The sequence below is a fragment of the Venustampulla echinocandica genome, assembly GCF_003357145.1.
Source record: "Venustampulla echinocandica strain BP 5553 chromosome Unknown scaffold_0, whole genome shotgun sequence".
Taxonomy (NCBI): domain Eukaryota; kingdom Fungi; phylum Ascomycota; class Leotiomycetes; order Helotiales; family Pleuroascaceae; genus Venustampulla; species Venustampulla echinocandica.
Window position 1 is genome coordinate 5,949,770 of NW_022474205.1, and position 26,359 is coordinate 5,976,128.

Consider the following 26,359-nt stretch of genomic DNA (forward strand, 5'->3'; position numbering starts at 1 on the left):
TAAGGTACCTTACGTAGTGGGCAAAAACCTTACACGCCTCAGGCACCAGGCAAGCTGTGGGTATGATCGTTCACGTGATGCATCCCGCGACTCCACCTCGGGAAGGGCTGAAACTAATCGTCGAACTGGAGGGTCCACACTCTACAGACCACGTCCTCCTACAACCTGGCTATTCTTTGTTATCACAACCTTCGATCTATTAACTCTCTGGTGCTTTTCCTTACTAAACTTATGCTCCTGCCACGCCCTTTTTGACCCCCAAAGTTAATATCCAGTCCCAATTATGGCGCCCGATCTCAACTCTGTTCCTCCATCCCCGCGACCACTAGCCTCATCCCCGCGTCTCCGCTCGCGAACTACCTCAAGACGAGCATCACAGCAGGCTATTCCCCCAGCATCGCCCTCATTAAACGTCCTCCCTTCTAATCAGAGTACCGTCAGCCACACAACCACCTCACCTCCGTTGGCGTCGCCAAATATGGCAGGAACTAGTACAATTACCGGGGGGTTTCTTGCGGGGGACAATACGGGCGTTGGAGCTGGACCTGGTCCTTTGAGGCATCCTCAACCTCTGACCGCAGCAGATTTGCACCTTCAATTAGAGAAGGAGCAGGAAGCAGTCGTAAGTTACAATATCCCCCTATTCCTCGAATGCAAAGTGAACTAAGAACAACAAACAGGTTAATCGCCTAACCCGTGAACTCTCTATGCTTCGAGCAGCACAAAACGCCTCTGTCGTCTCCAACACATCCTCCACCTCCGCCGGCCTCCCTGATAATGCTGACCATAACGCAAATCACCTCCTCTCCGGTCCAAACCACCCGGTACCCTCTCAGCGACGACATCATCGTACCTCTTCCAGCACAAGCACACGCAGCGTCACAGCAGGCATTAACACCGTCGGCGGAATCACCTCAACTGCAGACCGAACACGCGGCTCCATCCCACGACATGACTCTATCCCCCAACCTTCCTCTCAGTCTCTCAGTCGCCAAAACTCCACAACGGGCTCTCGCCGCAGTGGCACAAGCTCCCCAACCCTCCTCAACTCCACCCAATCCTCCTACCATCATCCGGATCAATTTCCATACCATTATCACCAACACCAACAGCGACCAAGTCTCTCACAATACCGCGAGCCCTCCTATTCATCATCAAGCAATATCCCTGGCCTCCTCAATTCCACTTCAGAGTCCATAACAAGCGTGCCTACAACCGGCCGGTACGAAGAAACAGCCTATCACCGCCACGAGCTGGAAGCTGTGAAGCGCGAGAACGAAGCATTGAAACGTAGGATTCGCGAACTGGAACTCACATTGAGAGCGAGGAGGCAGAGTGATGCTAGTCGGACGAGAAGTGAGAGTGTGAGTACGACGGCAAGCGTGAGAGAGCCTGCCAACCGTAGGGGAAGGGAGAGGGCAACGGATGAAGAAGACGGAGTCAGGGTTGGCGAGAGTGCCAGGAGTGCTGGAGTTCCCAGATGAATATTCCCTGAACTTGTTACGTGCTAGCTTGGCTGTTTGATGGATGATATGATACCTATGAATTGCCTGTTCTTATTTTTGCTGTTGGAGAGCTCAGATTGGGATGGGACGGGATGGGATGGGATGGAAATGGAAGGTAAAAATATGGCGCCTACTATATTTGGCGCATCAGCTCGTAGATTGCCGAACTATCCGATTCAGCTCCATGAAATTTAATCCGAATAAGAACGATTATCACTTACTTCGCATCTCTACGTAGCTTTCGGTGAGACTTGAGTCTAGTTATATAGGTATGTATGATCTACTTATTTACTACGCTATATGCAAGCGGTACACTGTAGAAGCCAACCCTAATAGCTCTCATATTATATGCCATACCCAATTCCTAGGGTGAGATCAAAGGTGCTATTAAAATGCTCTATTAATCTTCTAGGCCGCAAACTGTATGCTCATATCGTACTAGACTTACACCTCAAATGATATCACAGAGGAGAGACTGTCGGTAACAACGTAGATCAATATTCAATTTAATGAATTAATTTAGTTGCCTATAACCCATCGCAGTCCTTACACGCTATCAACCAGAGAATCAAGGACAAAGCCATTGAAATCGCACCCATTCCCATATGACCCTCATAAACCACTGCCCCAGCCTCGCCCGTCATTAAACATAAAACACAGGCAAATTAAAAGACGAACTAAGCATAAGTTCCCTTTTCGGGTTCCAAAGGAGCGACTTTTGTAGAATCAACGACGCCAGTGGCAGTAGAGGCAGCTTCAGGTGCAGAAGGGGTAGCGAACGCTGAAAAAGCAAGGCGTGAGCCATATGTCAGTAGAGGTCCAAATCAAATTTAATAGTACATTTTCGCTCCTCAAATATATTCGAATAAAATCCTGATTTATTTGCCAAGTGCTGCTTGGGCATAGCTCTCGTTTCCGGCTTGGGGAAGAGTATCGTTCGCTTTCGCACAGGAGCTGCAAGTACATCTGCCCGGAGGGCAAGCACACTTCCCCGAGTCACCTCCACAATTGCATGTCGTCTTGTCGGATCCAGAGACGACCTTCACCTCAGCCTTAGGACAAGATCCGCAGGTGCACTGGCCTGGTGGACAGCCGCATTTTTCAACGTTACCAGCGCAGCTACATTTCGTCTTGCCTTCGGCAACGATCTTGACGTCTGATTTCTCGCAGCCGACACAGGCACATTTTCCCGGGGCACACGGACAATTCTTTGAATTAGAACTGCACTCACAAGTTTGCTTTTCAGTGCCCGAGCCTTTCGCGCCCGCCTCCTCCTTCTTGAGATCTGCCAGACGCCGAGCTTCGTTATGAATATCCTGGACTTGGCGAGAGGTCTGGGTGTAGAAGCCTGCAAGCTTCTTGCCAGTTGGGGTGCCGACAGCCTTCTCGTAGTACGAGGTCAGACCAGAGAGGAGCGAGTTCGTCTTTTGTGTAACGCCGTACGATTGATCAACCGACTTAGCCTTGTCGGTGGCGTGATATTTTGAGTCCAGATTTTGCAGGGTGGACAAGAAGCGGTGGGAGACGCCATGCTTCTGGTCGAGGTCAATCGCTTTTTGAACGGCTTGGTCACCGATTGTATAGCCGTGTGCGAGGTACTCGGCGACAATACGGCTTCGAGGCTTCTCTTCCTGGGTGATCTCGTCGCTGTCACGGTGCTCATTCGAAGTGTAGTGACTTCCCTCGTCCGCACTTGAGCCGGAGGCACTAGAAACATGAACCTGAGTTGCGCCAAGGGCGGTATTATCAAGAAGTAGGGCAGTCTTCGCTGCAGTATCTTTCTCGAAGGTGACGGTTGCCTTCTTTGTGTCGCCAGTCGGCGTGATCTCAATGCTAGTGATCTTACCGCTACAGAGAAATAGTCAGCTTTTGAATCCGGCGAGCACCAACGGCACCTAGGGAATGATAGAAGCACTTACCAGAAAGAGAAGAAATCCTTGACCTCCTTTTCGCTGGTCTGCGAACTGATGTTCGAGACTTGAACTGTGCTTGCAGACATGTTGTCGGTAGGATTTGATATGTGTTCTCCAAATATAGGAAGAAGTAGTAGTGGTTTATAGAGATGAGGGAGCAAACAGTGGGATATGTGATTTATGGAGTATGTTTGGAAGGGGGATATGGAGTGTTTTATATTAAAGAGACGGAAGGTTGTAGAAGTAACTCGTCAACGACTGGCGCGGGGTGGCGAGCTGCAGGCATGACGTAACCAATGGGTCTAACGATATCTGGAGTCTAGGAAGTGGGGGTGCGTAGCGGTTGTGGCTGGTGCCGCGTGGCTGGGCTGAGGCTGGGGCTTTTCACCACCGCCAGCAGGGTTATTTGTCTGGCATGTGAAGATAAGACTGGCTGTGGCGCACGAGGCTATACCATGCCCGGCGACTTGCTCTCTGGACTTTGATTCCCAAACAACAACCACGACGATTGACATCAACCCATACCAAAATGTTGTTACCAAGGATCCAGTTCACTTGACAAACAATTCATCTTCTGAAACCATTGCCCTTGCTGCACAAAATGAGCCCCGAGTGATTCCAGTTACTAATGAGCCAAACAAGATCAGCCCGAAGAAAAACACGAGTCCATGACAGTGCAACTACCTATGCATAATTTCTTTCAAGTAAGGTGATTCATCGATCCCCCTGTTAAATATTACATATAAATCACTAAACTATGAACTCGTAATCGATAGTAACTGTGCACATTTAGCTACCTATACATAGGAATTCGTGAATCCTAACAATTCTCCTACTGAACTAACTACATGTGGACATATTGACATTCAATATCCATGGCGGCATCCTAAGGAATAATTTTGCCGCATTCACTCTCTCTCTTCCCTATTTCGTCTCGCTGAATGTTCATAAAAGCCTACTCCTTCCTCATTACTGTAATTTATTTTCCTCCGTCATCAATCACACAAAAGAAAACTACATACAACAACCACTATCTACACACAACTCGAAGCAGGCTGCACATATCTACTACCCATCCTCGACACTCTCATTTAAACTTCCGTCGTGTCACTTAGGTTCAAGTCCCTTCCCGGCACCTTACACAATTATAATTCTTGCCACGACTCATCACAAGCGCTATAACTTCTTCACGAAGTCTTGGATCCTCATCCCCGATCAAACGGTCTTCATAGGAGACATCAAGAGGCACAGTAGTCGGTTATATTGAAAGAATTACTACTCGACCCCCGGATCTTATCTCAAGAAACCTCCAGGACTATCATTGTCTGACTGCTGCATCGCCATCAGCGTCCATAGCCATAGGACCGCCTGAAGAAGCATCAGTTGCACGATTGGCATTCCTATTTGCTCTAGGAGCTTATTGCATCATGAGTAATTCTGAAGAGACTTTCATAGTGGGTTACGTTGGCCGCCACGACTGTGGGGAAGGCCTGCGTGCCGGAATCAACCTTGACGCTGGCACAAGACTGCTAGTAGAATCTCCACTGTATACAACCAGTGTCAATTTCCTAACCGACACCCCAACGGAGGAGCGAGAAAGCTTTGTTAAACAGGCATTCGAGCAGCTGCCCACACATATCAGAGAAATTGCAATGGAGCTCCCTAACATGGAGCCTTTCCACCTGATACAGCATCCACAATTAACTTCTTTTACCACTCAGTATAGTGGTATTGTGAAGTCGAATGCCATCCCCTACTCCCTAGATAGGCGAGCGGGCGGGGCTGAAAGAATCGGAATCTTTCCGACTCTATCGCGAATCAACCACTCGTGTCATCCAAATGCTCAACAGACTTGGAACTCAGAGCTCAGAGCAGTTACAATCCATGCATTTCGAGATATCGCAGTGAACGAGGAGATTACAATCTCGTACGCCCCAGAAGCCATAATCGATGAGAAATACCTCAAGGACAAGTACAATTTTGCGTGTTCTTGCGAGTGGTGTCTTGCTCCCGCTGAAGTTAGGGCTGAGAGCAATAACAACCGAGCAGAAATCGTCCTCCGAAACGAACATCTTCACAATATGATCAAAGCAGGATTGTCGGAGCAGGATCAAGGACTTGCAATTCTGGCCGCCAAACAACTTTTTACCTTGTTGAGGACGGAAAATATTGTGGACTGGCGCCTAGGCCGGCTATACCTGGACTGTTTCGATATTGTCGCCGAACGAGGCAACAAACAACGCGGAAAGATTTTTGCGGTGCTCGCCTTCCATGTATTCGATCATTGCGAGGGCTTAGATTCAGATAACGTCAGGAGGATAAAGATGAGAATGGAGAAACTGTTTGGAATAAGCAAGTGCGATGAGGATTTCTTGGATTGGATGGAGGATATTGAGAAGGAATGGAAGATGCTGAAACGATGTCAAGGCGGTGCTATCTTGGATTGGTTGTTTTGGAAGGAGATCTGGCCTAAGAGTTAATACCAAAGTCTGGACTAAAGAGAACAAATGCGTTTGCTTTAGATATGCCCAATCGTTGATACACACAAATCTTGATTCTGAGCATGTTGCAGTATGATAGCTAAGAAACCGGCTATGAATAAAACAGTGGACAAAATTAGTATTGGTCTATTAATGCGAACAAGACATTGGGCTTCCAATTATCCAGACCTTAATATATATTACCTGTTAAGTCAGTCGTTCACAGCATCTGCAAAACTTGAACAAGAAAGCTCAACAAATACACTAAACCAAATACTCGGATTGGAAGCAACAAATCGCCACAAAGCATGGAGAGACTGAGAGCTGGGCCAAATTAAGTGGTCTATTTCACTTGTAGCTGGCACTGTATGCTGTCAGCCACTCCTTCATGACCTCTTCGCCGCCTGCTCCGGCTGTTGGAGATAATCAACCTCGTAGTCTCTCGCACGAACGCAGGCGGACAAATAAATCAAAGGGAGGATAGACAGCAAAGAGATTACAATGGCAATCACAAGATAATGAAGTCTATATTTGCTGCAATAGAGGGGACAATCGTAGTGCGAAGAGAGGTGGTCGTCGGCGTTAGTGTCACACGATTCTTTCTTGAGCTTAGCGACGTCGTACATAGATCTCAAGGGTGAAGCTATTTAGCTTCTTTGGTTTTATCGTACACATGGCGAACTTATTTGATTTAACTCCTTTGATATTGAGCTCTATCACTAGCTCGAACACCCACAGGGGTGTAAAGTGACGCCCCACCGTTAACGCCCAGATAGACATTCTCCAAAGCATATGAATTCTGGCCGAGCTCCATTTCCTAGCACCAAACGCCAAACACCAAGCTTCAAGCTTCAAGTCTCAGATCCTTGTCCGCAATTGGGACAATAGCCGCACCATCCTGCACAACCACACCGTACACATGGAGTGTAGTGGCAAACCGGGTGGTTTGGGTCGTGCTCGTTGATGGTCGTGGCTGCCATGGTCAAGTTAACTGTTCGTCACGGAGCTTCTGTCGGTAGACTCGAGGGACGGAGGTGGTTCTTGGGTTGATGGTAAACGTTTTTTGTATGTTGTGTGTGTATATGGGGCTTTGGAATTTTGAGAAGGGGAGATGGCTGACAGGATGGCAAAGTAGAGAGCCTTAAACGGAGATCATCGAGGCTGGTGAATGATTACCTAGGACTTGAAGCACTACGCTGCAATGTGCCACGCCATATTCATTTCGCCAGTTATGATTGAACATAGACCATAGATAGGGGCCATTGTATTACCCATTAGAACCCAGTCTGCCTATAGATATAAAGCGGAAAAGCTTAAAAGGCTAAGCTCCAAAAAAAAAAGCTACAACAAATAAATAAAGGCCGGAAATTAAAAACTGCAAAAATCCAGGAAGCGCCTTTCGGCGCCCGCCACTGGCTAAAACCAGACGAACTGAGTTTTATGCTTTTACTGGCTGAGCCTTTTTCGAGATCTCTCTAAGAATAAAGACATTAACTCTCTCCAACCTCGCACACACAATTTGATCCTTGACCACTTCGCCAAGTGGCCGGCCCTTGTGCCGAGTAATAGCCTTTTGCTTATTTGGCCTTATAAAGTATACTGTTTGGGTGCTGGCAGTTTTGGGCGGTGAAAGGGGTAGCCGAGAGAGGGCGGTGGCTATTGCCGCGATATTGTGATATGGCTATCGCTACCCTTTGCGGGAAAATGACAGTCTGCAGGCCTTGAAATTAAATACCTGAAGGTGTCTGGTTCTTGGTTCTTCGAGTTCAGGGGCGGAAAGCAAGAATATACCCTCGATGACTTCACCAGATGTAGCGTGAGATAATTTCATAATTCACCTTCTGTTACGAAGATACGAGACCATGTGGGAAATATCTATGATGTAGCACCTACTTTGGAATGGATCATATTGATGCTGGGGATTTTGATATCGAACTTTTCATTGCTTTGACAATTACAAAAATATCGTGCAGGAATATTATCGCAAATACCCCTATTCTTGCTTTACTCAGCAAAGCTTTTGCCGCAACCTAACTCTCACTTATCTCTAATAGGGATTTGCTTTAAACACATTGGGCTTTTTGTTTGAGATTTGAATGGGGCATTATAATAGCAGTATTCGCACTAGCGAAGGGAGTCGGATGCCTCGCACCTAGGTGATGCATCGTGTGTTGCTGTCGAGGTGGCTGTTGGTTGGGATGACGTTCCTGTTACTGAATTGCGCCTTGGGCCCAACTCAGGAAATGTATGGCAACTGACGAGATGTTGAGCCTGTTGTTTCATCTTGGGCAAGATTCTATCTGGCAGGTTGGAAATAGCGGATCGAGGGCGGATCGTTTCGGTAGCTGAAATGGGCTTTTGATTCGATGAATAAGTGGTGTTTGGATCTATCTCCGAAGATACTGGCTAGTGATCAGACTTAGATGATGCTCGTTGATTTAACTGCTCTTCAGACGATGGTAGGCAGTCTTATCCTATTGAGTAATAGGCTCGACCGAGTTCGATCCGTTATTGGGCATGGTGGCAATGGAACGATTAATTCTGATTTGTCTGTTCGGGCGTGGTTGGAATATCTGTTCCTGAATCTTATATGTGCGATTTGGAATGATGGGATTATCCTATGAGGAACTTCATAGCCCAGAAAACATAACAACTTCCTATGTAATAGTTAGCAGAGACAAACTTCCATTACATAACTGATCATTCTCCGCGGAGGATGATGGAATATGAATCTAGTGAGTTACCTGGTTCCACGTCAACCAACTAATACACGCCGATTGAATAGCAGGAGTATAGTTAGTTATAGTTAGTTCTCATTTTCTTGCAAACTCAGTCACAGGCAAAATTGGCTCGAACTGGAAGCAAATGTCACCGATACCTAGAGATTTTGTGCAATAGCCATTTGCATTTATGAGTGTACACCTAAGCAAGCCTTTGATGATGCCAATGTAACCCTCATTCTTCCCACGCAATAGGCACAAAAACAGAGACCCATGAGCAAACCAAAGCTTATTTCTTTGCAGCGGCCGCCTCATCAGCCCTCTCCCTCGCGCGCTTCTCCCGAACACCGACGTATCTCGCCGCGCTTCTCGCATCTCTGAGCTTTCTATAAGCACCACCCTCAACGGCCTCTGGGGCATCATCCTTCTTGATCTCGCTGAATCCTGCCTCGACGCCGGTAATAGGAAGGGTTCGCTTGAGGCTTGTGACAGTGTCCTTAACCTTGGAAACTTCCTCCTTGGTAGCATCGCCGGTCTTGTGCTGGCCAAGTTTGCGAGGGAAGAGAATAAGACGGGCACGGTATTCCTTTAGGCGCTGGACATTGATGGCGAGCGATTCTTGGGAGAGGTTTTGGCGGCGGTGATCAACGGAGATACCGATCGTGGGAGCGAGCTTGCGGGGGATACCGGCTTCCTGTGTACTGTTAGACATCCATCTCCCAAATTTTGACGTCGTCGGGAGTCGTCTACCTTCAACTCGGCAATGGTGAAACCACGTCCAGCCCGTACACGGCGGTTGTACTTGATTGTTGGGCATCGAACGATGGGTCTCAGCTTGTCAACCGGTCGGGGTGCAACTGCTGATGCCTTTGCGAGACGCGCATTGCGGCGTCTGAGCTTTCGGCCAGGCTACCAATTTCAAAGTTAGATTCTCTTCTCTTCTCCCATCCTCCGTATCCTGCTGGTATGTATTTACCTGGTCGAAGTGAACGCGAACCCGCCGCTGCCAATCCTTTCGGAAATCTACCCATCGTCAGCACATTGCCACATCGCGCCGTAGAGAAAAGAACTCACGGTTGTGCGGGATCATCTGGTTGTGTTTGATCGCCATCTTGTCGGTATTGCGATCGGTGCGATCAACAATTCGTGGGTGGTTGGTCGGTCGTCGTCGTGATGTCGAAGTTACAAGTCTTAGATTCAACGAAATATTTTGGGGGGTGCCCTTGAGGGCTCCGAAGCGAGCCCACAACAGTGAATTTTGAAAATGAGACGTGAAGGCCTCAGGCAGACAGCAGTGTGGATCACGTGTGATGGCTTGCTTCATCTCGACGCTTTCAATTTTGCCTTAGGCCACAATTGGAAGGAGCGCATCTGAAAGGCACGTGACTGCTTGTTTGCTCTATTTGCTCAACATGCAAAATTGCCGTCAGACGCTAGTACATTATTGGTTAGCGTTCGCTCGCTTCGAGGCGTCCAGAAATCTATAAAGGCCGGCCGTCGCCCGCAACAAAGAGTCTTTTCTTCTTCATACTTACCTTGTTGAAGATCTCCCAGCTCAAGAATTGGGAATCTACGATACGAGACCTCCATTGCACATCGGGGCGTCGAGAATCGTTGAGTATCCTTCGGGGTCCTCATCGGCGGAATTTTTGATTGCTTCCAACGGCTTGCCGTTACCCAAATCCTTTCATTGTACTCGGCGCCTTGTGCGACGATATGAAGAAGGGCGTTGAATTTCTATAAGTGCGACTGCGTGACCTTGTGCTTCGATTGCCGTTGGTGAAATACGTGAATGGGATGGATTAAATACCTAACTACCCTACTGAGAGAGTAAAAGTAATATCGTATATTAGTTGTAAAAGTGTATCAGAATCGCTCTAAAGTCTTGACCTGCATTTAAATAACCCTTAACGTTATTCAAAGCTGGTGTCTTCCAAAGCCTTCGGGCAGCTGTAAGTCGCGGTTCCATGATAATAACCGTAACCCTATGTGCCGCTACTAATCAGACCTTGCTGTACTTTGGCTTTGGGCTTTGCTAGAAATGTCTGGATTTGTAGAAAACGAGAATAGCAATTCTTCCCCGTAGACAGCGTCTCGAGTCTTCGTCCTACGTAGTACCTCCCAGTCTGAAGGGTTCGTGATGTCAGCACGTGACCCAGACGCGACTTCGAAAACCGTTTCGCGCTCCAGCTGTCCTTAACTTAATAACCGATTTGTTTTGAACCACATTCCTTTGCCAACTCCCCATCGTAGGTGCACAGCAGAGAAATCAGACGAAGCAGCGCCAGTTAGAAGCTGCTCAATCGCAATCATGACTCGAGCACAGCAAACTATCTCGATCGGCCTCCTCATCACATCTGTATGTAGACCTCCTTCCCTGTCGATGTCGGAAGCGGATATGGTCTCGTGCATCCAAGCTAATAGCAGTAATAGCTCTATCTTGCCCTCTACCTGCAGCTTATTCCACTACCAAGCTTGATTTCGAACGAGATAATACCTGTTGTACGTTGCGCCGCCGAACTCGGCATCCCCTCCTCCCTCCCCCCCTTTTTGCGCACTCGAAACAGAAAGAACCGAAAAGCCTACCACATATACCTTACCCCCCTTCATTCCAACTAGTGTTTAATTGGGAGTCCATGACCGCTGCGCACCTACCTAAATCCGTCTGCGTGGTGGTCTCCAATATGTCTGATAGAAGACCTAGTTAAAGGGCGGCTCCTGGGCTACCTATGTTTATGCTGCCAGCGAAGAGCTCCCAGTAAAGCTCTTTAAGTTGAATGTTAACTAATGCTTTCTCTAATGTTTAGTTACCGTTCTGGGCTCTGGTGTCATTCGGCGCATGCCTACTTTTCAAACTCGGATTCGGCGTCCTCACATTCAACGATGTTCCAGAGGCGCATGCCGAGCTCATGAAAGAGATTGAGTTGGCGAGGGCTGATCTGAGAACTAAGGGTGTCGACGTTGATTGAAGTGGGTGTCATTTTGTGACTAGGATATATGGTCTGGAGTTGGCTTGAAAGCCGGAAAGGACGCCGTTTACAATACCAATATCCTCTTGCCGTGAGTCTGGCTTGTTAATGGTCATGAAGAGCTCGGAATCATTGTTTGATGCATCTTTGTGGAGCAAATATATACAAAACCATACGTCTAGCTTCTATATCATCTAACCGGCGCGAGCCTCTTCCGCTTTTCTAGCGGCATGCTTCTCCTTCAACCTCTTCTCCGACCTCATAAACTCTCTAATCCCAACTGGGATACCTTTGAACAAACCCTCGTCCGAAAAATCACTGTCCATCGTTCCCCAATTACATTCACTGCCACCCCCATCATCATCCATACTAACCATGGTATGCTGTGCACCCTTCTCCCCCTCCCCCAGCATCAACCCAGAACCAGTTAACCCAACGCCACTCGGCCTCTTCTTCCCCACCTTCTCCATCCTCAGCACCTTATTGACCTCCTTCCTGGCCGCAGCCCATTCCTCTAACTCATCCCGATATCGATCCCACACACAATTCACACACCCACTCATACAGCAGTTATCCGGCTCATCGGGTCTAGGAGGAACCCACACACCTGCCACCCGAACACTTTTCTTCTTTATTTCGGAGCGCCGTTCTAGTGGCGAGGATAGGCGGGAGGAGAAGAGGATCGCGGCTTCGGGTTTACTATCGTCTTCCGGGGGTTTGGAGGATGGCGTGGCTGTTGTGGGTGGTTTAATCGATATCTTAGGGGTGGGCGACTCGAGGATAGAGGCATAGTAGTCCCCTAATGGGTGTACTTGCTGGGTTGAAGGCGTGTTGCTAGTTGAGGAGTGGCGGATGCGGGTGCGGGTGCGGGTATGGAAGGCGCAGAGAAACGGTCTCAGGCGCCTGGAGGCGTGGAAGAAAACCCGTGTTTCCATGATTTATTACATATAAGGTACGTGGAGGCGTCTCTTTCGCATTGGTAGAGCTTGCAATGGGTGCTGTTGTTATCGCGGGAGCATTATTCGGGATGGCGAGGAAAGGCGAATTTTGAAGGCACCGGGGACCTCGGACGTCATTGACACAGGTGGCAGCGACAGCGACAGCAACCAGATGGGGTAAATGCGAGGTCGCGTGACCTCGAATGGGGACTCTAATAAGTGATATCAGGAAAAGAATGTATTCTATGCTTTCAAGGGGTGGCCTTATATCGTGTAAACCCTCTACTGTAGCGCTCAGTTGTCGAATTGTCCCTGGCGCTTCGGCCCGAGGAAATGTCAAAAGGTCCCCTCGTCGCGTCGTCACGATCGCAACATTTGTACGCGACTTCATTAAAACAACTTAAAACGCTCCTCTACCACTACCCCTACAGCGCTTTTCAATCAACGCGATTAAATTGACGTGGATGGTCGTCGCCAAAAGATGGGGATGGACCGAGGATAAGATCACCTAATAAATGGAGCAATCATCCGCGAAACGGCGTAAAACATCGCCAACAACCTCGATTCCCATCGACGCGCCAGGAACTCCAAGTCGAATACCAGTGCGGCGACAAGATGCCGCAAAGACTCCCCCACGCAGGCCATCCTTTGCCTCACCGACAAAAGCGAGTATCGCAAGACACAACCCCCAATTGTTAACACGGCCTTCGTCGTCTGGGTCTGGTGTCGGGAGGACTAGCATTAAGTCCAGGAAGCTTGACGACATATTCGCGAATGCTTTGGGAGAAGTGCGACCGGCTATCGAGAGTCAGAATGCTCAAGTTGATAAGGATAGAGTCGGGGTGCTATCTCAGGGGACTGTAATGCAGGGAAACAATGGGTTACGTTCGACTGATAATCGGAAGCCTATTACTCCAAATACAAAGGGATCCCAACCCGTTAGGAGGGGATTAGCGGCGAAGCCAAAGAGGATGTCGCGTTCTCCGGCCAAGCCACCCAGGAGGAGAAGTCAGGCAAACGGGAGAAACATATACGACGGAGATTTCCAGGATGTTGACGACCCTTTTCAGAAGAAGGGCCTCAAACGCTCGCCTATCCCCTCGCAAGTTGACACAGTACCGGATGATATCGACCCCTTTCGGAAGGGTGGATTGAGGAGATCTCCTGTTGTGGATGCTCCCGCGCAAGATAGTGCTCAGGATGAACCGCCGCCGGAAATATCTATGACACCTACTAGCTCACCTCCTTCTCAGTCTGCGGATCACCTCATTCCTGCTGACACTCAGCGGCCAAAACACCCTGCAGTGGTACCAGATTTCAACCAAACGCTCCCAATTAGGCAGATTGTTGGGTCTAATATATCTGATGATACTCGGCTACAAGAGGAAAATGAGCAACTAGAGCAGTACGAGGAGCAAGAGAAAGACGAGCAGCAAGAGCAACAGGAACAGGAGGAACAAGAGGAGCAAGAAGATCTGGAACAGCTAGAACAGCTGGAAGCTTCAGAGGGGCCAGAAGCGGCACATACCCTGTCCCAAATAACAACAACTGCACGCACCATTGATGATATCCAACTACAAGAGAAACCAATAACAAGCTCGATCTCACCGCCAAAACCGTTGGATTGGCGAGCGGCAGGAACTACCCATTCCAGAAAACTTGGTATCTTCAGAAGATCGTCTCCATTCAACGAACCTGAATTACCACCAACTCCAACTGAAAGAGGTATTCCGGATCCGATAGTGACGACGCCCCCAAGCGGTATACTTAATACCCCCAGTAAACGAGCGAGAAAAAGAAGCGCTCTGGGAAGCAAACTGAAGTCTTCGCCATTAAAGCCTCGAGATCAGTCACTGCCATTGCCCACGAAAGATACTGCGGCCGTGCTGGAGCCAGAGTTTCGTTCCGAACATAAACCAGAGAACCCGATAATACGTCGGAGATCTGCTCGGTTTATAGCTCCTGAGGATCCTCATGCGGCCAAGAAGCAAGCTCGGGACGACCTTCTCAAAGAGCTCCAACAATTACAAGCCGACGTGGCTCTTGCAAATCAAGAAAACGAACGGCTACGTCTCCAGCATGATTCAGGAAGGCGCTATCCAAAAAGAGCGCCAAATTCCGATGAATTATTGGCTCTGCTATTAAGATCGACAGAGTTGCCTTCAAAACCGAAGTTAAAACCACCAAGCATCTTCAAGACCATTAGCGCTTTCTTGCCATTTTCATCTCTCCGGAGGTCCAAACCACCTGCTATACCCAGTATTCAAAAACCATTACCATCTCATCTACCTGTACATCTGGACGATCCTCTCCCGTATCTGCAGGCTTTCAGCCCACTAACCTTTACGTCAACAATCACATTACTACCACCTTCTGAGCAACTCACACCAGATTTAACTTCAGAAAACCATGAGCGCTCAATTCTCCAATGTTATCATATAAATGTATCCCATGCACCTAGACTATTCGCTGCCCAACTGTCTATGGTTGTGGACTCATTGACACTTTCGATTACGGAGATCGAAATTCTCAAGTTGACTGCGTGTGCTGAAAAAGAGCTGGGTACTTTCGTACGGAAGAGAGTAAGCACACAGGGCATTTTTGGAAAAGACATCAGCGTAATTTGTTGGTCAATGGGCCGATGGACAGAGGTCGCCACGAAACGAGCAGGATTCTGGTGTGCTGTTGGCAAAGAATTCGGCACCGCCGAAGGAAGGAATATATCATTCCACCGAATGACTCGCAAAAAGAAGCGGAAACGAACACAGGTGCCTGTCATTCAGGGCGACGAAGACGATGAACATGAAGGCAATGATGATGAAGATGACGACGAGATGGTGACGAAACAGCAATGGACGACGAAGCAAGTGCTGCCCCACATGGGGCGTACGAGCTTCGAGTTGGCTACTGAAGAGGTGCAACTGTTATTTGAATGGAATATTAGCTTTGATTGGACGGGAGAGGTCCAGAGTTCTCTGTCTGCTTATGCGAGGACGCCAAAGAATTGTAGGTTGCTCTTTCTTCGCCGTAGCTCCCCCACGAAGCTAAAGCTAATTCGGTGCGCAACTAGGGCAAAATACGGATGAGAGGAATAGTCTCGTTAAGATACCCGAGATGTTTGATAGGCTGGTGAAGGAACGGGGCCCGTTGAGGGCCGTGGGAGCTGTTGTAGGGCTTTTGATGCCAATGTCATGATATGATATGAGATAGAAATGTGATGTGTTATGATAATGAATATATTTCCCTGGAAGATGGATTTGAGAGTGTACTACGAGTTTAATGGTACCTTTCCGGTATATTCAGAGAGTGGCAACTCGCAGTTGCTTTGAAAACGCCTCCCCAGGGTATCCCATTACAGAGCGTAGGAATTTCGCGCCAGCAAACTCAGGTCTATTAGATAGGATAAGTAGAGGGGTAGTGGTGAGCGCGGTTGTGTCTAAACAACTCGTGTCTCTATACCCAGTGAGGCACGTATGGGTCTGGAAAGACGCATTCAAGGCCCTACCCCTACAGGCCTGTTTATTCTCACAAGCAGGCTTTAAGATAAACTTAAAAGCCTGCATGGCTCCTAAGACTGGAAACAAGTAGTTCAGAATCGTTGGCACCTAGAGGATAGTCTGAAGAGGGCTAGTGGATAAGGACTAGGGAAAACCAGGTGAACTTATACATATAAATAAAATATCCCTAATAGCTACATTTTAGAGCTATACCATTTTAGTAAAGGATATATATATAGGGGACAAAGGAGAACCCAACGAAGCTGCCGCTCTTTTCTATATATCTAACCAACCATTTTACAACTCATCCTTCTCCTTCGCCTTCCCCTCCCCACTCCCTTGCTTGGCCCTCGTCTCCTTCTCACAAACAGCTGGAGTGCCCACATCCATCCGATACATACACTTCTCTTGTTCCACGATCTTCCAGATCTCATCATGTTCTGCGCAGCCCAGAACGACAGTAGTCTGCCTATTGGGCCCATTCCAGCAGTGTTGGCCATTCTCATACATCATAACCATCCGCTTGCCCTGCCCGAGGCCTTTCCCGTCAACACCAACCTCCTCATCCACGTCCATCGTATCAAACCGCACGAAATTCCCCATCCCTGTATTCCCCGCACCTTTCTTGCTCTTCTGCGAGGTGCTGTCCATCCAGCAGAGCTCGTACTCATATTCGCCAGAGTCCTTGGAGATGCATGTGCCTTTCAGTGCGCGGAAGATGTCGTTAGGGCCGTAGTCCTTGTCGAGATCGGTTTTAAGGTCGTTTAGTGAAGTCTGCTTGACGGCCACGTCATTTTCGACATTTTGGTACGCGGAGCGTGCGTTCGTGACGGCTTTGGATTCAGTGGCGGAGTTGCCATTGTTAGCAAGGATGCCGTTCTCGATGAGAATCTCGCGGATGAGGACTCGTTTTGCTTGTATCCAGTTGCGTACTGGTGCTGGAAGGTATGCTTCGAATTTGTACACTAAGGTTATTAGCAAATGGAATGTGCACCCGGAAACAGAAAGGTACTTACGCGCTTCAACATCGCTCTCCTCCCCTTCCGTCTCCCACTCTGCCCAATTGATACCCTCAGTCTCAGTATCCGGCTTAGCAACCTCCTCGACATCGCGCTCCTCCGTAGATTCATCCTCAGTAGCCTTCCTATTCGCAGCATAGTCCTCCCAAGCCTTGACAGTGCGCTTCACACCCTCGTCATTGAAATTAGGGTTATACTCCTCCTTGAAAGTAGCGAGGATACCTTCCAACTCCTTAACTTTCTCTTTAAGCGCATCTCTCTTCGAAATAGCTCGTACAAGAGCATCCCTCAACTCCTCAACCCTCTGCTTCGCCAACCCCGCCAGTATCGTAACTTTGCTCCCCTTCCCCTTGCTACTAACGACCTTGCCGCGTTCTCTTCTCTCAGTCTCCTCATAAACTTGCTTCAACTCTTGTGCTCTGGCATCCGCGATCTTAATCTCCCCCTCCAAATTTACAATGCTATTCTGAACACCAACCCTCAAATCTGCGGCTTTCTTGAGCAGTTCCTCCTTCCTCTTCAAAGCATTCATCGCGCTCTTCTGTCGGATCTCATCGATACGTCTCCATTCTTTCCCAATCTCCTTACACCGGTCCTCGCATTTGATACCGCCTACCCCGCTCCACTCATCGCTCCCATCGCAGCAGACCTGGTAATCGCATACGCCGTCATTGACAAGGGTCTGCTGTATGTAGCCGGGGATATGGCCCTTATTCTTGCAGTAGAAGCCTGGCAGGGCAGGTGTAGCGTTCTGGCCACCTAGAGGTTGTGGAGGGGAGAGGGGAGAGAGGAATGTGCAGGCTGCGGTGCCAGGTTCGTCCGAGCCGTCGGGGCAATCGCAGTAATCGTCGTTGACCTGGGATGCGGAGAGTTTAATTGATGGCTGCGAGATACATGTGAAGCTATCTGGGGATTTGTAGAATTTGGCAACTAAGAAGACGTGTTAACTGTGCTGCTTCAATTACTAGGCTTGGAGGGTAAATAAAACGTACATTCAGGTCCGACTCCACGGGGTCTGGGGGACGCTGATGCGAGCACAGAGGCTGAAAGAGTGCTTAGGAGCACTAATGCTTCAATTCGTCGCATTATTGTTGTTGTGGGATAGCTGGATATTGAACTCGAAAGCTCTTGTATTGTAGCTGTTGGAGCGAGCTTGAAGATGCCACCGTAACGAGAGGCGTTGAAGTTGACAGGGGACTAGACAGGGATCTGGCGAAGCCCCTTTCTCCCCGACAGAACACCCAACCATAAGTCACATATAGGACTTGGTATCTTGGCTTATGAGAACATTTATTTAGTTGAGAAATACTTCTAATTACTCCTAGGTGAAGAGCGAAGCATATACCGAAAGTACAAATATACCGCAATGTCACTTGCTAGGTACAAGCCTAACCACCAGCTCAATATGTAGTACTATCTCGATTTCAAGCATCTCAACTGAAAATCAAGCTATATGTATGCATTTATTTTTATATTATTTCTTGTAGGGCTCAAGTGATCCCTATGAGCCCTTCTGCTAAAACTACTTCACCGCCAGACATATGATATATATAGCTAGAATCAGCAAGGCTGGGTACCAGTCGTCCATCCCCAACGACGCAGGCCAGCTGAGCCATCAAGTACAAACGTGATACAAATGGCGCACTTTGTTCTCTCTCCTCCACCGGAAACAAATTCTGCATTTTCTCAAAAAGGCATATAAAAGAACATGTTCCAAAATGTGCGACAAAAGGTACAACTCTTTAAAACGCCCAGTCCAGGTCCAATCTTTTAAGCGCCACGAGGCAAAGGTATAAAATTGAGAAGGTCGTGTTAAACATTATCTAGTAAATGGAAGGTAATACAGATCAGAAGGATATATAGCTCCGGGTATTGTTGATGGTTATGAGACGCAAGTTAAAACATGCCGCCCTCAATAGGACGTGGAGGGCTGGCACCTCGCGATGTTGGGAAAGCGCCTGTGGGCAATGCTGGGCTTGGTTGCGCAAAGATAGCCTGTCGAGCTTTGGCGTTCAGGTTTCCACCTTCGCTAGAGCTCTTTCTCAACTTTATCCGGGTTTTGGGCTTAGGATCACCTTCATCTGCAGAAAATGTGCTCATCTCTTCGGTGGATTGGGTAGCCGCCGGCATGCTTTGAATGTCACTAAGATCATCCTTCTTCCCGCGCAGACCACCAAACATAGCACGAGTTTGACGGCGCATAGGGTTTACAGGCGGAATTGGTGGGGCAGATGTATCCATGCCGTTCTGAAGAGATGCTTCGGGAGGGAGTTCGACCGTGGTGATTCTCGAAGTGGATGAGACAAATTTGGGCTCAGATATTTCATGCTTGTTAATCGATCGCTTTCGGGCAGAGGGTCCCCGGGGTTGTTGTTGAGATTGGAAAGCTTGTGCAGTTGGCGTGTTTCTGCCAGACCCAGCAGGAGAAGGTTGCGCCGGGGTAGGATTGATCGAGAATGGAGCTGTAGGAGACGGTCGAGGTGACTGTGCGACGTCACCTACGCGAATTGGTTGTAGATTTTGCGACTCGAAATAACCGCTGGGAGTGACCTTGCTGTTGCTCCGAGATCTACCTGCCGGGGGCATCATTGGGGATGGGATTGGAGATGGCTGGAATTGCAATGCAGGTGTGCCGGGCGATCTTGCTCCAAGGTGCCCAGAAGGAATTTCCAACTCCATGTTCAAAGGTTGGCCTGGTCTGGGAGGGCCGTCAGACATGCCTCGTGCTCGATCATCTGGGGGTCTCCCATTAACAACTTTAGACCGTCCAGAATCGTCCGAGGTCGATCTGTCTCGCGATGGCCGCGGCGGAGAGGATCCAGATCGGTTCGAACCCCCATTGCCTAGGCTTTCTTGAGTTCCGTTGCGGTGGGTGTACGCTACTGGTGGAGGTCTTTTCTCTCGACTAGGGCTGCGCTGGCGAGTTCTGATATTTGGTGGCATTCTTTCCCCGTTTCGTTCACGCTGAGGGGAACGATGTTCGCCCGTCGGATTTGACCATTCAGGGCGGTTACCTCCTGGTCCCATTCTCGGTTGATGTCTCCCGGCGACTTGTCGCTCTCGGTCCCGCTGAGCCTCTCTACGTGCCTGCCGGAAAGCCTTCATTTGTGCGGGTATGATAGGAGGTCCTTGTCCCGGACCACCAACTGGCCCGCCTTGTGAGGCGTCTACTTCCTCGTGTTCTCGCCCTCCAGAATGTTCATTGAAATCTTGTCTGTTGGGAGATGGTGAGCTGCTTATGGTACTGTTTCCAATACCCAACATTTTCATCGCCTTCGATGGTCCCTGTTCTCTTGTTTTTACGACAAGAGATCCCCGGCTGGACTTGGACTTCAGGAGCCCAAGGGGGTTACTCCTTGAAGGAGCGGGATCTGCTTGTGAAGGGCTTGCGGATCTGCTGGCGGATCTGCTTTCAGTCTCCACGAAACTCTTCAAGTTTTCTTGAACGCGCCGCCGCCTTTCCGCAAGGTCGTTCTGGAAATCCTGACGTTCTTTCTGGGTCTCTGTGCTTCCTTCTCGGCTGTGGTGAGCTTCTAGCCCTTTCTCCCACGGCGCCTTGCGACTTTCCTCCCCAATATCAATATTGGGTGACCGAACTGAGAGGGGAGGCGGCACAGCTTCGAGGTCTTTGGTTTCTTCCGCAGAGTTGAAAGTAAACTGACTACTCGCATAATCACCCCGATCCCAGTTGTCATTATCCCAAGGATTACTTGTGCTATCATAATATTCCTGTGGCGCAGAATCCAGATGATCAGGAGGGAAACGGGAGGTAAGGGGTTCAGAGGGGCCACCATATATTGATGATGAGTTGCTGTCTGACCGAAGGTGCTGGCGAACCATACCGCTCAGTCCTGCCATTGGCACCGTAGGACCCAACGTCGGGGAATCCGCCGGGGTTTTAGATAAAGGCTTCTCAGAATCCTGAGGGACTGATCGTGGAATGGGAGGCGGCGTAGAATCTACGCTATTTACTCCGGATCGTATATTTTCACCCATTGGCCGAAGCCTATTTGCTGGGTGTTGCGCTTCGGGCGGCGGTCGTTGTAGGTTCACATTGTGGTCTTGGAAGTGCATCTTTGAGAGATCGAGCGGATTAGAAGTAGGTCCTAGTTTGCCTGCCTGTTCCACGGGAGATGACAAGGTGCTGTCTTCAGGGGAGCTTAAGAAGGTCCCAGTCGGAATTTCACGATCCTCGGGCACGGTAAGAGGGGTCTTTGACCCGCTCTCCGAAAGCCTGTCAGTAAGTGGGAAGTGCTGCTGAGCAGATGAATTGGATCTCGATCTAGCCGTACTGTTTGAAGAGAAGGTGGCACTAGAATCAGCTCGGATCCGTCCCACAGGCTGCTGGCGAGGAATAAATGGACGAGCTGGAGAGGGCTTCCTAGGCGGCGGTGTCTCTCGTCCTTGTTGCATCTGAATCTGACGTTGCGAATATTTGTTCTCATCATATGCTTGCGCGGGTTTGTTGAATGCCCCAAGAGCTGTGGCCTTTCCCTTGTCGTTAGGTCGAACTGAGAGTGCAACCGCATCGTCACTATCAGTCATAGGTGGGCTTAATGGTGGTGAGGATATTCCATATGCCTTCGAATCCGGATAATCGTTTGTCTGATTAGAAAAGTCAAAGCCGTTTAATGCAGCATTTGGCGCAGGGCTTGCAGATCGTAAATTCGGCATACTAGCCTTGCCTGCCAGCGGATTTCTATCCCACCTCTCATTTGGTGAATAGGCGCCAGTTGGTGAATTGAGAGGAGGGCTCCGGGCACCAAGTGCTCGCTGTCTGGTCAAAATATCCATTCTGTTCGTTGCAAAGGATTGCTGCTCATGAAGATGCTGGTCCAAACCGGTCTCGTACAGTCTGCGGCTCTTGGTGGTCGCCCGATCCAGACTACTATTACTGGAGACAGGAGCCGCCGGGGTAATTGGTGTATGTGAACCGCTGAGGGAGGGAGTTCTCTGAGATGTGACAGATGTAGCGGCGGTCGAGGTCCGCGCATTGAACGAGGGGCCAGAAGAGGTTGTTGACGACGTTTCCCGGTTCCGATTGTATCCAGCAAGAGGGGGCGACGGCGGGCGAGAAGATTGTGCCTCCCTTTCTTCTTTTTCTTCTTGAGCCAGCCGCTCTTGTTCCCGTTCTCGCTCTCTGAGCTTCTGAAATGCGGACTGGCTAACATCATTCTCATACAAAGCTCGGCCTCCCATTCCGCTACCACCATCGGCCAGGTTTTTTGTTGATCCGGATGCACTGACCGGTATCTTATAGATTTTCTGACGACCTCCAAATAAATTATTACCTTCTCCTGGCTTCGCACGGTTCATTATGCTACCGCTGTGCATAGAGTCATCGTCTCCCGCAGTGCTTTCCGTCGAGTATGAGCCTTTCCTATCCGACAGGAAAGGAGGTCGTATCGAGCCGTTGATGGACGATACTTCTGCAATATCTGACAATCCATGAGACTGAAACCCAAAATCATTGAGCCTTGATTGGCGTTTAGGAAACAGGACGCTATCATCGCTTGCTTTCCCGATTTTTGACTTGGGATCGTCCTGCTCTCGCAGCATCGAAAATCTGGCAGAAAGCCCATTCATCAACAAGCTGGTTCGGAAATCGGATGACGACGGGAGTGCATTGACCAGGTCGATTTGCAGTTGTGGCTCTGGGTCGGGGATCTTCTTTCGTCCAAATGTCCTCGTCTTCTTAATGGTTGCGAGCGAGGGAGCTTCGGAATCATTCGATGGTCTAACCGTGCCTTCCGGGGCCTCCTTGGCCTTCTTCTTTGTCCGGAATCGATTCATCTTTACTACCCTAGGTCGATGTGCTTTGCTGGTATAAAGTTAGTCGTGAAGCGCTTGCGAAGAATGCTCCAGCAGCAGCAGCGGCACTGACAGTTGTGGGTGAGCACGCTCACAAGTAACAGGTGAGTTACTCCACCGTGTGTAGTTGTCGAGGACTGGGTTGGTATGAGGTAAATTCGACTCGAAATGAAGGTGGATATCAGACGTAGGGTGCTCAGGAGGTCGAGAAAAAGGAGAGACGAATTCCCTAGAATGATACAAACATCAGCGCTGAAGAGTAAGATTGACACGGCAGGTAGTTTCTGGGGAATAACAAACCTGCGTTGCCGGGATTGAGGATGAACCCTGGTATGAGCGTGAGAACGGATAAGAAACCCCGTTTCTTAGTATATCGGCCCCGGAATGAAAGTTTGAAATGTGGGTAAGGAGCGAGAGAAGTCTTGCTTCAGAAGTTGAAATGATTGTGTCGGGCTCGTTTCGTTATCCCTGGATTATCGTGGGGTGAACCTGGCTTGCATTGACTGATCGCTCCCCGAGAAGCTAATATTCCCCTTTGGAACAGTCGACTCCGTCGAGGATATTTAGACTGGATTTTTTTTCTGGCTCTTGATCCTCAGTGACCTGCACACTGAATTGGACTCTAGACTTGGAAAGATGGGCCAAGTTTCGGCGTGGAAGAGAAACTCTCAGGGGGGGGGATTGAGGGCGCGTGGAAAAGGAATTCAGATGGAATTATGCAGACGCGGCGTAACAATTCGCTGAAATTGGTGTGACAATGCATTAACAGACAACGACGCTTGCAGCGTATTGGAATGTAAAGATGGAAAGGCAATGAAAGTAATTTGTGTCGTAGTGTGACTTCTGTCCGATTACCAGCACCTATGAATGTGCGTCGAGAAAGGAGTGGGCGACGTTTGGCGGAGAAAGAAACGAAGAAACGGGGGGAGCAGAGATCTGTATCTGTGGGTAAATAATGGCTGAAAGGGGACAAAAGGAGTGGAAGGTGGAAGAGTGGAAGAAGGGTGTGGCACACACACAGTTGAAGAAACCGGGGGGTGGGAGAGGAGGAAGAAGAGGAATGATAGGATTGGAGGGCTGGGAGCCTGTGGAGGGCGTGAGAAGGACTGGGCACACTGGAACTGGGGGCCGGGCCTGGGACTAGGACTCCAGGGAAATGTTGATGGGCGTGAGCGTGAGCAGTGACGCTGGATTGCGCTCCGCCGCCAGTAGTGGAAATGGGAGTGGAATCATTGGAATGACAGAAGTCAGAAGCACCGCTTTTTGACGCAGGGGTAAAAGAGCATACTCCGTAGTATGTATTTCGTTGATGCACTAATTAACTAGGTGGGCTCTGGTACCTGACGCTAAATAGCCTTCCGTCGAACCCGTTTCGCTGGCTCACTTGTCAGTAAGGCCAGTAGTTCATAAATAAGTAGATAGTACGTACTATACCTAGGTAGGGCACTTAACAAGTACTAATAAGAAGTAGCTAACTCCGTACTTCTTCAGTGATGATGGTTGAAGATTGACGCACTACGGCCTGTCCTCGCAGCGCAGCGTACATGTACAGTGCAGCATAACGATTTCTCGCCCAGGTGCGCCGTCTAGGCTCCCAGCACGCAGGCTCAACTAGACACTGCAGTAAGAATCCGTGCCCTTTCATTCTTTGCTTCCGCCTCCTCGCGCTGGGCTATTTCGAATCTCCGGGGGGGGGGCGTGTTGCCTCAGATCCAGGAGACTCATTTTGTCTGATTACGTCGCCCGCAGCTTCTCAAGGCGCCTCTGAACATTTTATTCGAAATCCTCCCCGGCTGGTCCTGGTCCTCAAATAATGAAAAAACCGCGATGGCGGGCTTCCAATCGGGTCCCAGGCTCCGTGGAGCGCCTCAGGGGTGCTATTAGTCCTAGACTCTTGGCCCAGGTCGACGACTCCAGGCCCAAAGGTCGAGTTGGCCGAGCTGCCCTGTCAAACGCTGGACAGGGAACTGGAAAAAAGCTGGAGAAGCTGAGGACCGCGTCTGATCGAGGCACAGGAGCTGCTGCACCATGGCACTGCAGCGATGGTATTACTACTATTGCGCGAATAATAGCGCCATACGCATGCTCTCTCGCCAGTAGCGCAGCAGTAATAGGTGGTGAGAGCGCGTTGGAGTGTTCTCCAGCGGCTCGCGCATGTGCATCTGCATGCCGGTATTGGCCAGCCAGCATAAAGCATGCCTCCGGGACTTGAACTTTATCGGACGGTACTACAGGACCTACGGAGCAGAGTCTGGAGAGTGCCCGGCCCCCTTTCGGCCGTTCTGTGCGTGGAATGACAATGGAGCGAGTACAGAAATCATTCCCCTCGAGCGGCTGAGATTTGATGCCGATCAATTTCGAATTCCAGCCTTGAGATATCAGGCCTGCGAATAAATTAAGCGGCAACCGCTCACCTGCAGTCTGCAAGAAGGTCTCACCAAAGCCCCAAGAGCCATGTAAATGTACGAGTACCGTGATTTCGCGTTGCCGTATCACGGCACGGCGCCGTCATCTTCATCCTCTAGGATTGTTGGGACGGGCGGACGGGGGCGGATGGTTGACCCGCGCTGTTTTCCCGATAGATCCACATTTCAGAAGTTATAATATGATTCTGGAAGGCCGTTTGCTCAAGACGAAGGTGCGTTTGTCGACCTTGAGATTCCATTTCGGAGCTCCCTGCCTGTTCTCGGGGCACGGCGCGCCTTGGCCCCTTGATTCCCAATTGTACGAGTATTGTTGGTGCTTTTCTTGGTTGCTGCTACGAAGTACTAGCTGTACATGTAGCCATGTACTGCACGTACCGGAGGACTTCCAATCTTCCACAAGGCGTTCGTTCTTTTGCATATCCGATGAGGTGCTCCGTGGGATTAGACGTTTCAGAATGTCCCAGAGAAACGAATCAGCGCGTCGGGAATCCTGCATATCTGACCTCCTATTCTTTTCTTGTCCCTTCCCTCGAATGCATCACTCTTGCAGCAGGACGCGTTGCAGAGGCGCGCTGGGCGTCTGAGCCTCTGAGGAAGGAAGGAAACATCTCATTTTAATCCCAACCGCGCTCCGCCGACACGTTTGAAGAAGCAGAAAATGTAACTGTACAAGAGTACAAGGAGTCCACGAGGAGAGATAGGGGCTGGACTCGCAACACCCAGAACCCCGGGCCAATAGCCGACTCGAACCCTGCGTTTTGTGCTTTTTGTGCCTGACGCTTGGCCCCTTTCGCCCAGGCCGCCGCGCCCCACAGGACTTGCACCAGGTCTTCGGAAATACTTTATTATTATTATTACTACTACACGCGTACGACGCAGTACGAAGTACGGGGGATTTTGTACAATCTCATCTTCCTATTGGGGAACTCTGGCGTAGATCAGCAAACAAACTATGCCAAATGCTCATTTCTTTTGGGGCCGTGAGCGGGTGGTTTGTGGTTCGGCTTTCGCCTCATCTTGAGACTTCACACCACCCCACTAATGTGTCTACTCCGTAGATGCAGTAGGTACTTCTTAGCTG

General features: G+C 49.4%; 9 protein-coding genes across 9 annotated transcripts; 4 read left to right on the forward strand and 5 right to left on the reverse strand.

Annotated features, from left to right (window-relative positions):
- Positions 1-283: 283 nt before the first annotated feature.
- BP5553_01837 (Uncharacterized protein) lies at positions 284-1,484 on the forward strand (the record flags this gene model as incomplete). Its single annotated transcript, XM_032010460.1, has 2 exons — positions 284-622; positions 681-1,484. 2 exons carry the CDS (start codon positions 284-286, stop codon positions 1,482-1,484), a joined length of 1,143 nt encoding a protein of 380 aa, XP_031874514.1.
- Positions 1,485-2,182: 698 nt separating this feature from the next.
- On the reverse strand, positions 2,183-3,504 carry BP5553_01838 (uncharacterized protein; the record flags this gene model as incomplete). Its single annotated transcript, XM_032010461.1, has 3 exons — positions 2,183-2,286; positions 2,737-3,353; positions 3,425-3,504. The coding sequence occupies 3 exons, from the start codon at positions 3,502-3,504 to the stop codon at positions 2,183-2,185; spliced, it is 801 nt and encodes a 266-aa protein (XP_031874515.1).
- A 1,341-nt stretch (positions 3,505-4,845) lies between these two features.
- On the forward strand, positions 4,846-5,898 carry BP5553_01839 (uncharacterized protein; the record flags this gene model as incomplete). Its single annotated transcript, XM_032010462.1, has 1 exon — positions 4,846-5,898. The coding sequence occupies one exon, from the start codon at positions 4,846-4,848 to the stop codon at positions 5,896-5,898; it is 1,053 nt and encodes a 350-aa protein (XP_031874516.1).
- Positions 5,899-8,907: 3,009 nt separating this feature from the next.
- BP5553_01840 (60S ribosomal protein L13) lies at positions 8,908-9,729 on the reverse strand (the record flags this gene model as incomplete). The annotated part of the gene is made up of 4 exons (XM_032010463.1): positions 8,908-9,312; positions 9,369-9,527; positions 9,595-9,641; positions 9,693-9,729. The coding sequence occupies 4 exons, from the start codon at positions 9,727-9,729 to the stop codon at positions 8,908-8,910; spliced, it is 648 nt and encodes a 215-aa protein (XP_031874517.1).
- A 1,200-nt stretch (positions 9,730-10,929) lies between these two features.
- On the forward strand, positions 10,930-11,587 carry BP5553_01841 (Dolichyl-phosphate mannosyltransferase polypeptide 3; the record flags this gene model as incomplete). The annotated part of the gene is made up of 4 exons (XM_032010464.1): positions 10,930-10,977; positions 11,052-11,120; positions 11,323-11,376; positions 11,426-11,587. 4 exons carry the CDS (start codon positions 10,930-10,932, stop codon positions 11,585-11,587), a joined length of 333 nt encoding a protein of 110 aa, XP_031874518.1.
- A 194-nt stretch (positions 11,588-11,781) lies between these two features.
- BP5553_01842 (Uncharacterized protein) lies at positions 11,782-12,522 on the reverse strand (the record flags this gene model as incomplete). Its single annotated transcript, XM_032010465.1, has 1 exon — positions 11,782-12,522. The coding sequence occupies one exon, from the start codon at positions 12,520-12,522 to the stop codon at positions 11,782-11,784; it is 741 nt and encodes a 246-aa protein (XP_031874519.1).
- A 518-nt stretch (positions 12,523-13,040) lies between these two features.
- BP5553_01843 (uncharacterized protein) lies at positions 13,041-15,720 on the forward strand (the record flags this gene model as incomplete). The annotated part of the gene is made up of 2 exons (XM_032010466.1): positions 13,041-15,531; positions 15,596-15,720. 2 exons carry the CDS (start codon positions 13,041-13,043, stop codon positions 15,718-15,720), a joined length of 2,616 nt encoding a protein of 871 aa, XP_031874520.1.
- A 599-nt stretch (positions 15,721-16,319) lies between these two features.
- BP5553_01844 (uncharacterized protein) lies at positions 16,320-18,127 on the reverse strand (the record flags this gene model as incomplete). Its single annotated transcript, XM_032010467.1, has 3 exons — positions 16,320-16,987; positions 17,039-17,971; positions 18,034-18,127. 3 exons carry the CDS (start codon positions 18,125-18,127, stop codon positions 16,320-16,322), a joined length of 1,695 nt encoding a protein of 564 aa, XP_031874521.1.
- An 810-nt stretch (positions 18,128-18,937) lies between these two features.
- On the reverse strand, positions 18,938-22,834 carry BP5553_01845 (uncharacterized protein; the record flags this gene model as incomplete). The annotated part of the gene is made up of 1 exon (XM_032010468.1): positions 18,938-22,834. The coding sequence occupies one exon, from the start codon at positions 22,832-22,834 to the stop codon at positions 18,938-18,940; it is 3,897 nt and encodes a 1,298-aa protein (XP_031874522.1).
- Positions 22,835-26,359: the final 3,525 nt, after the last annotated feature.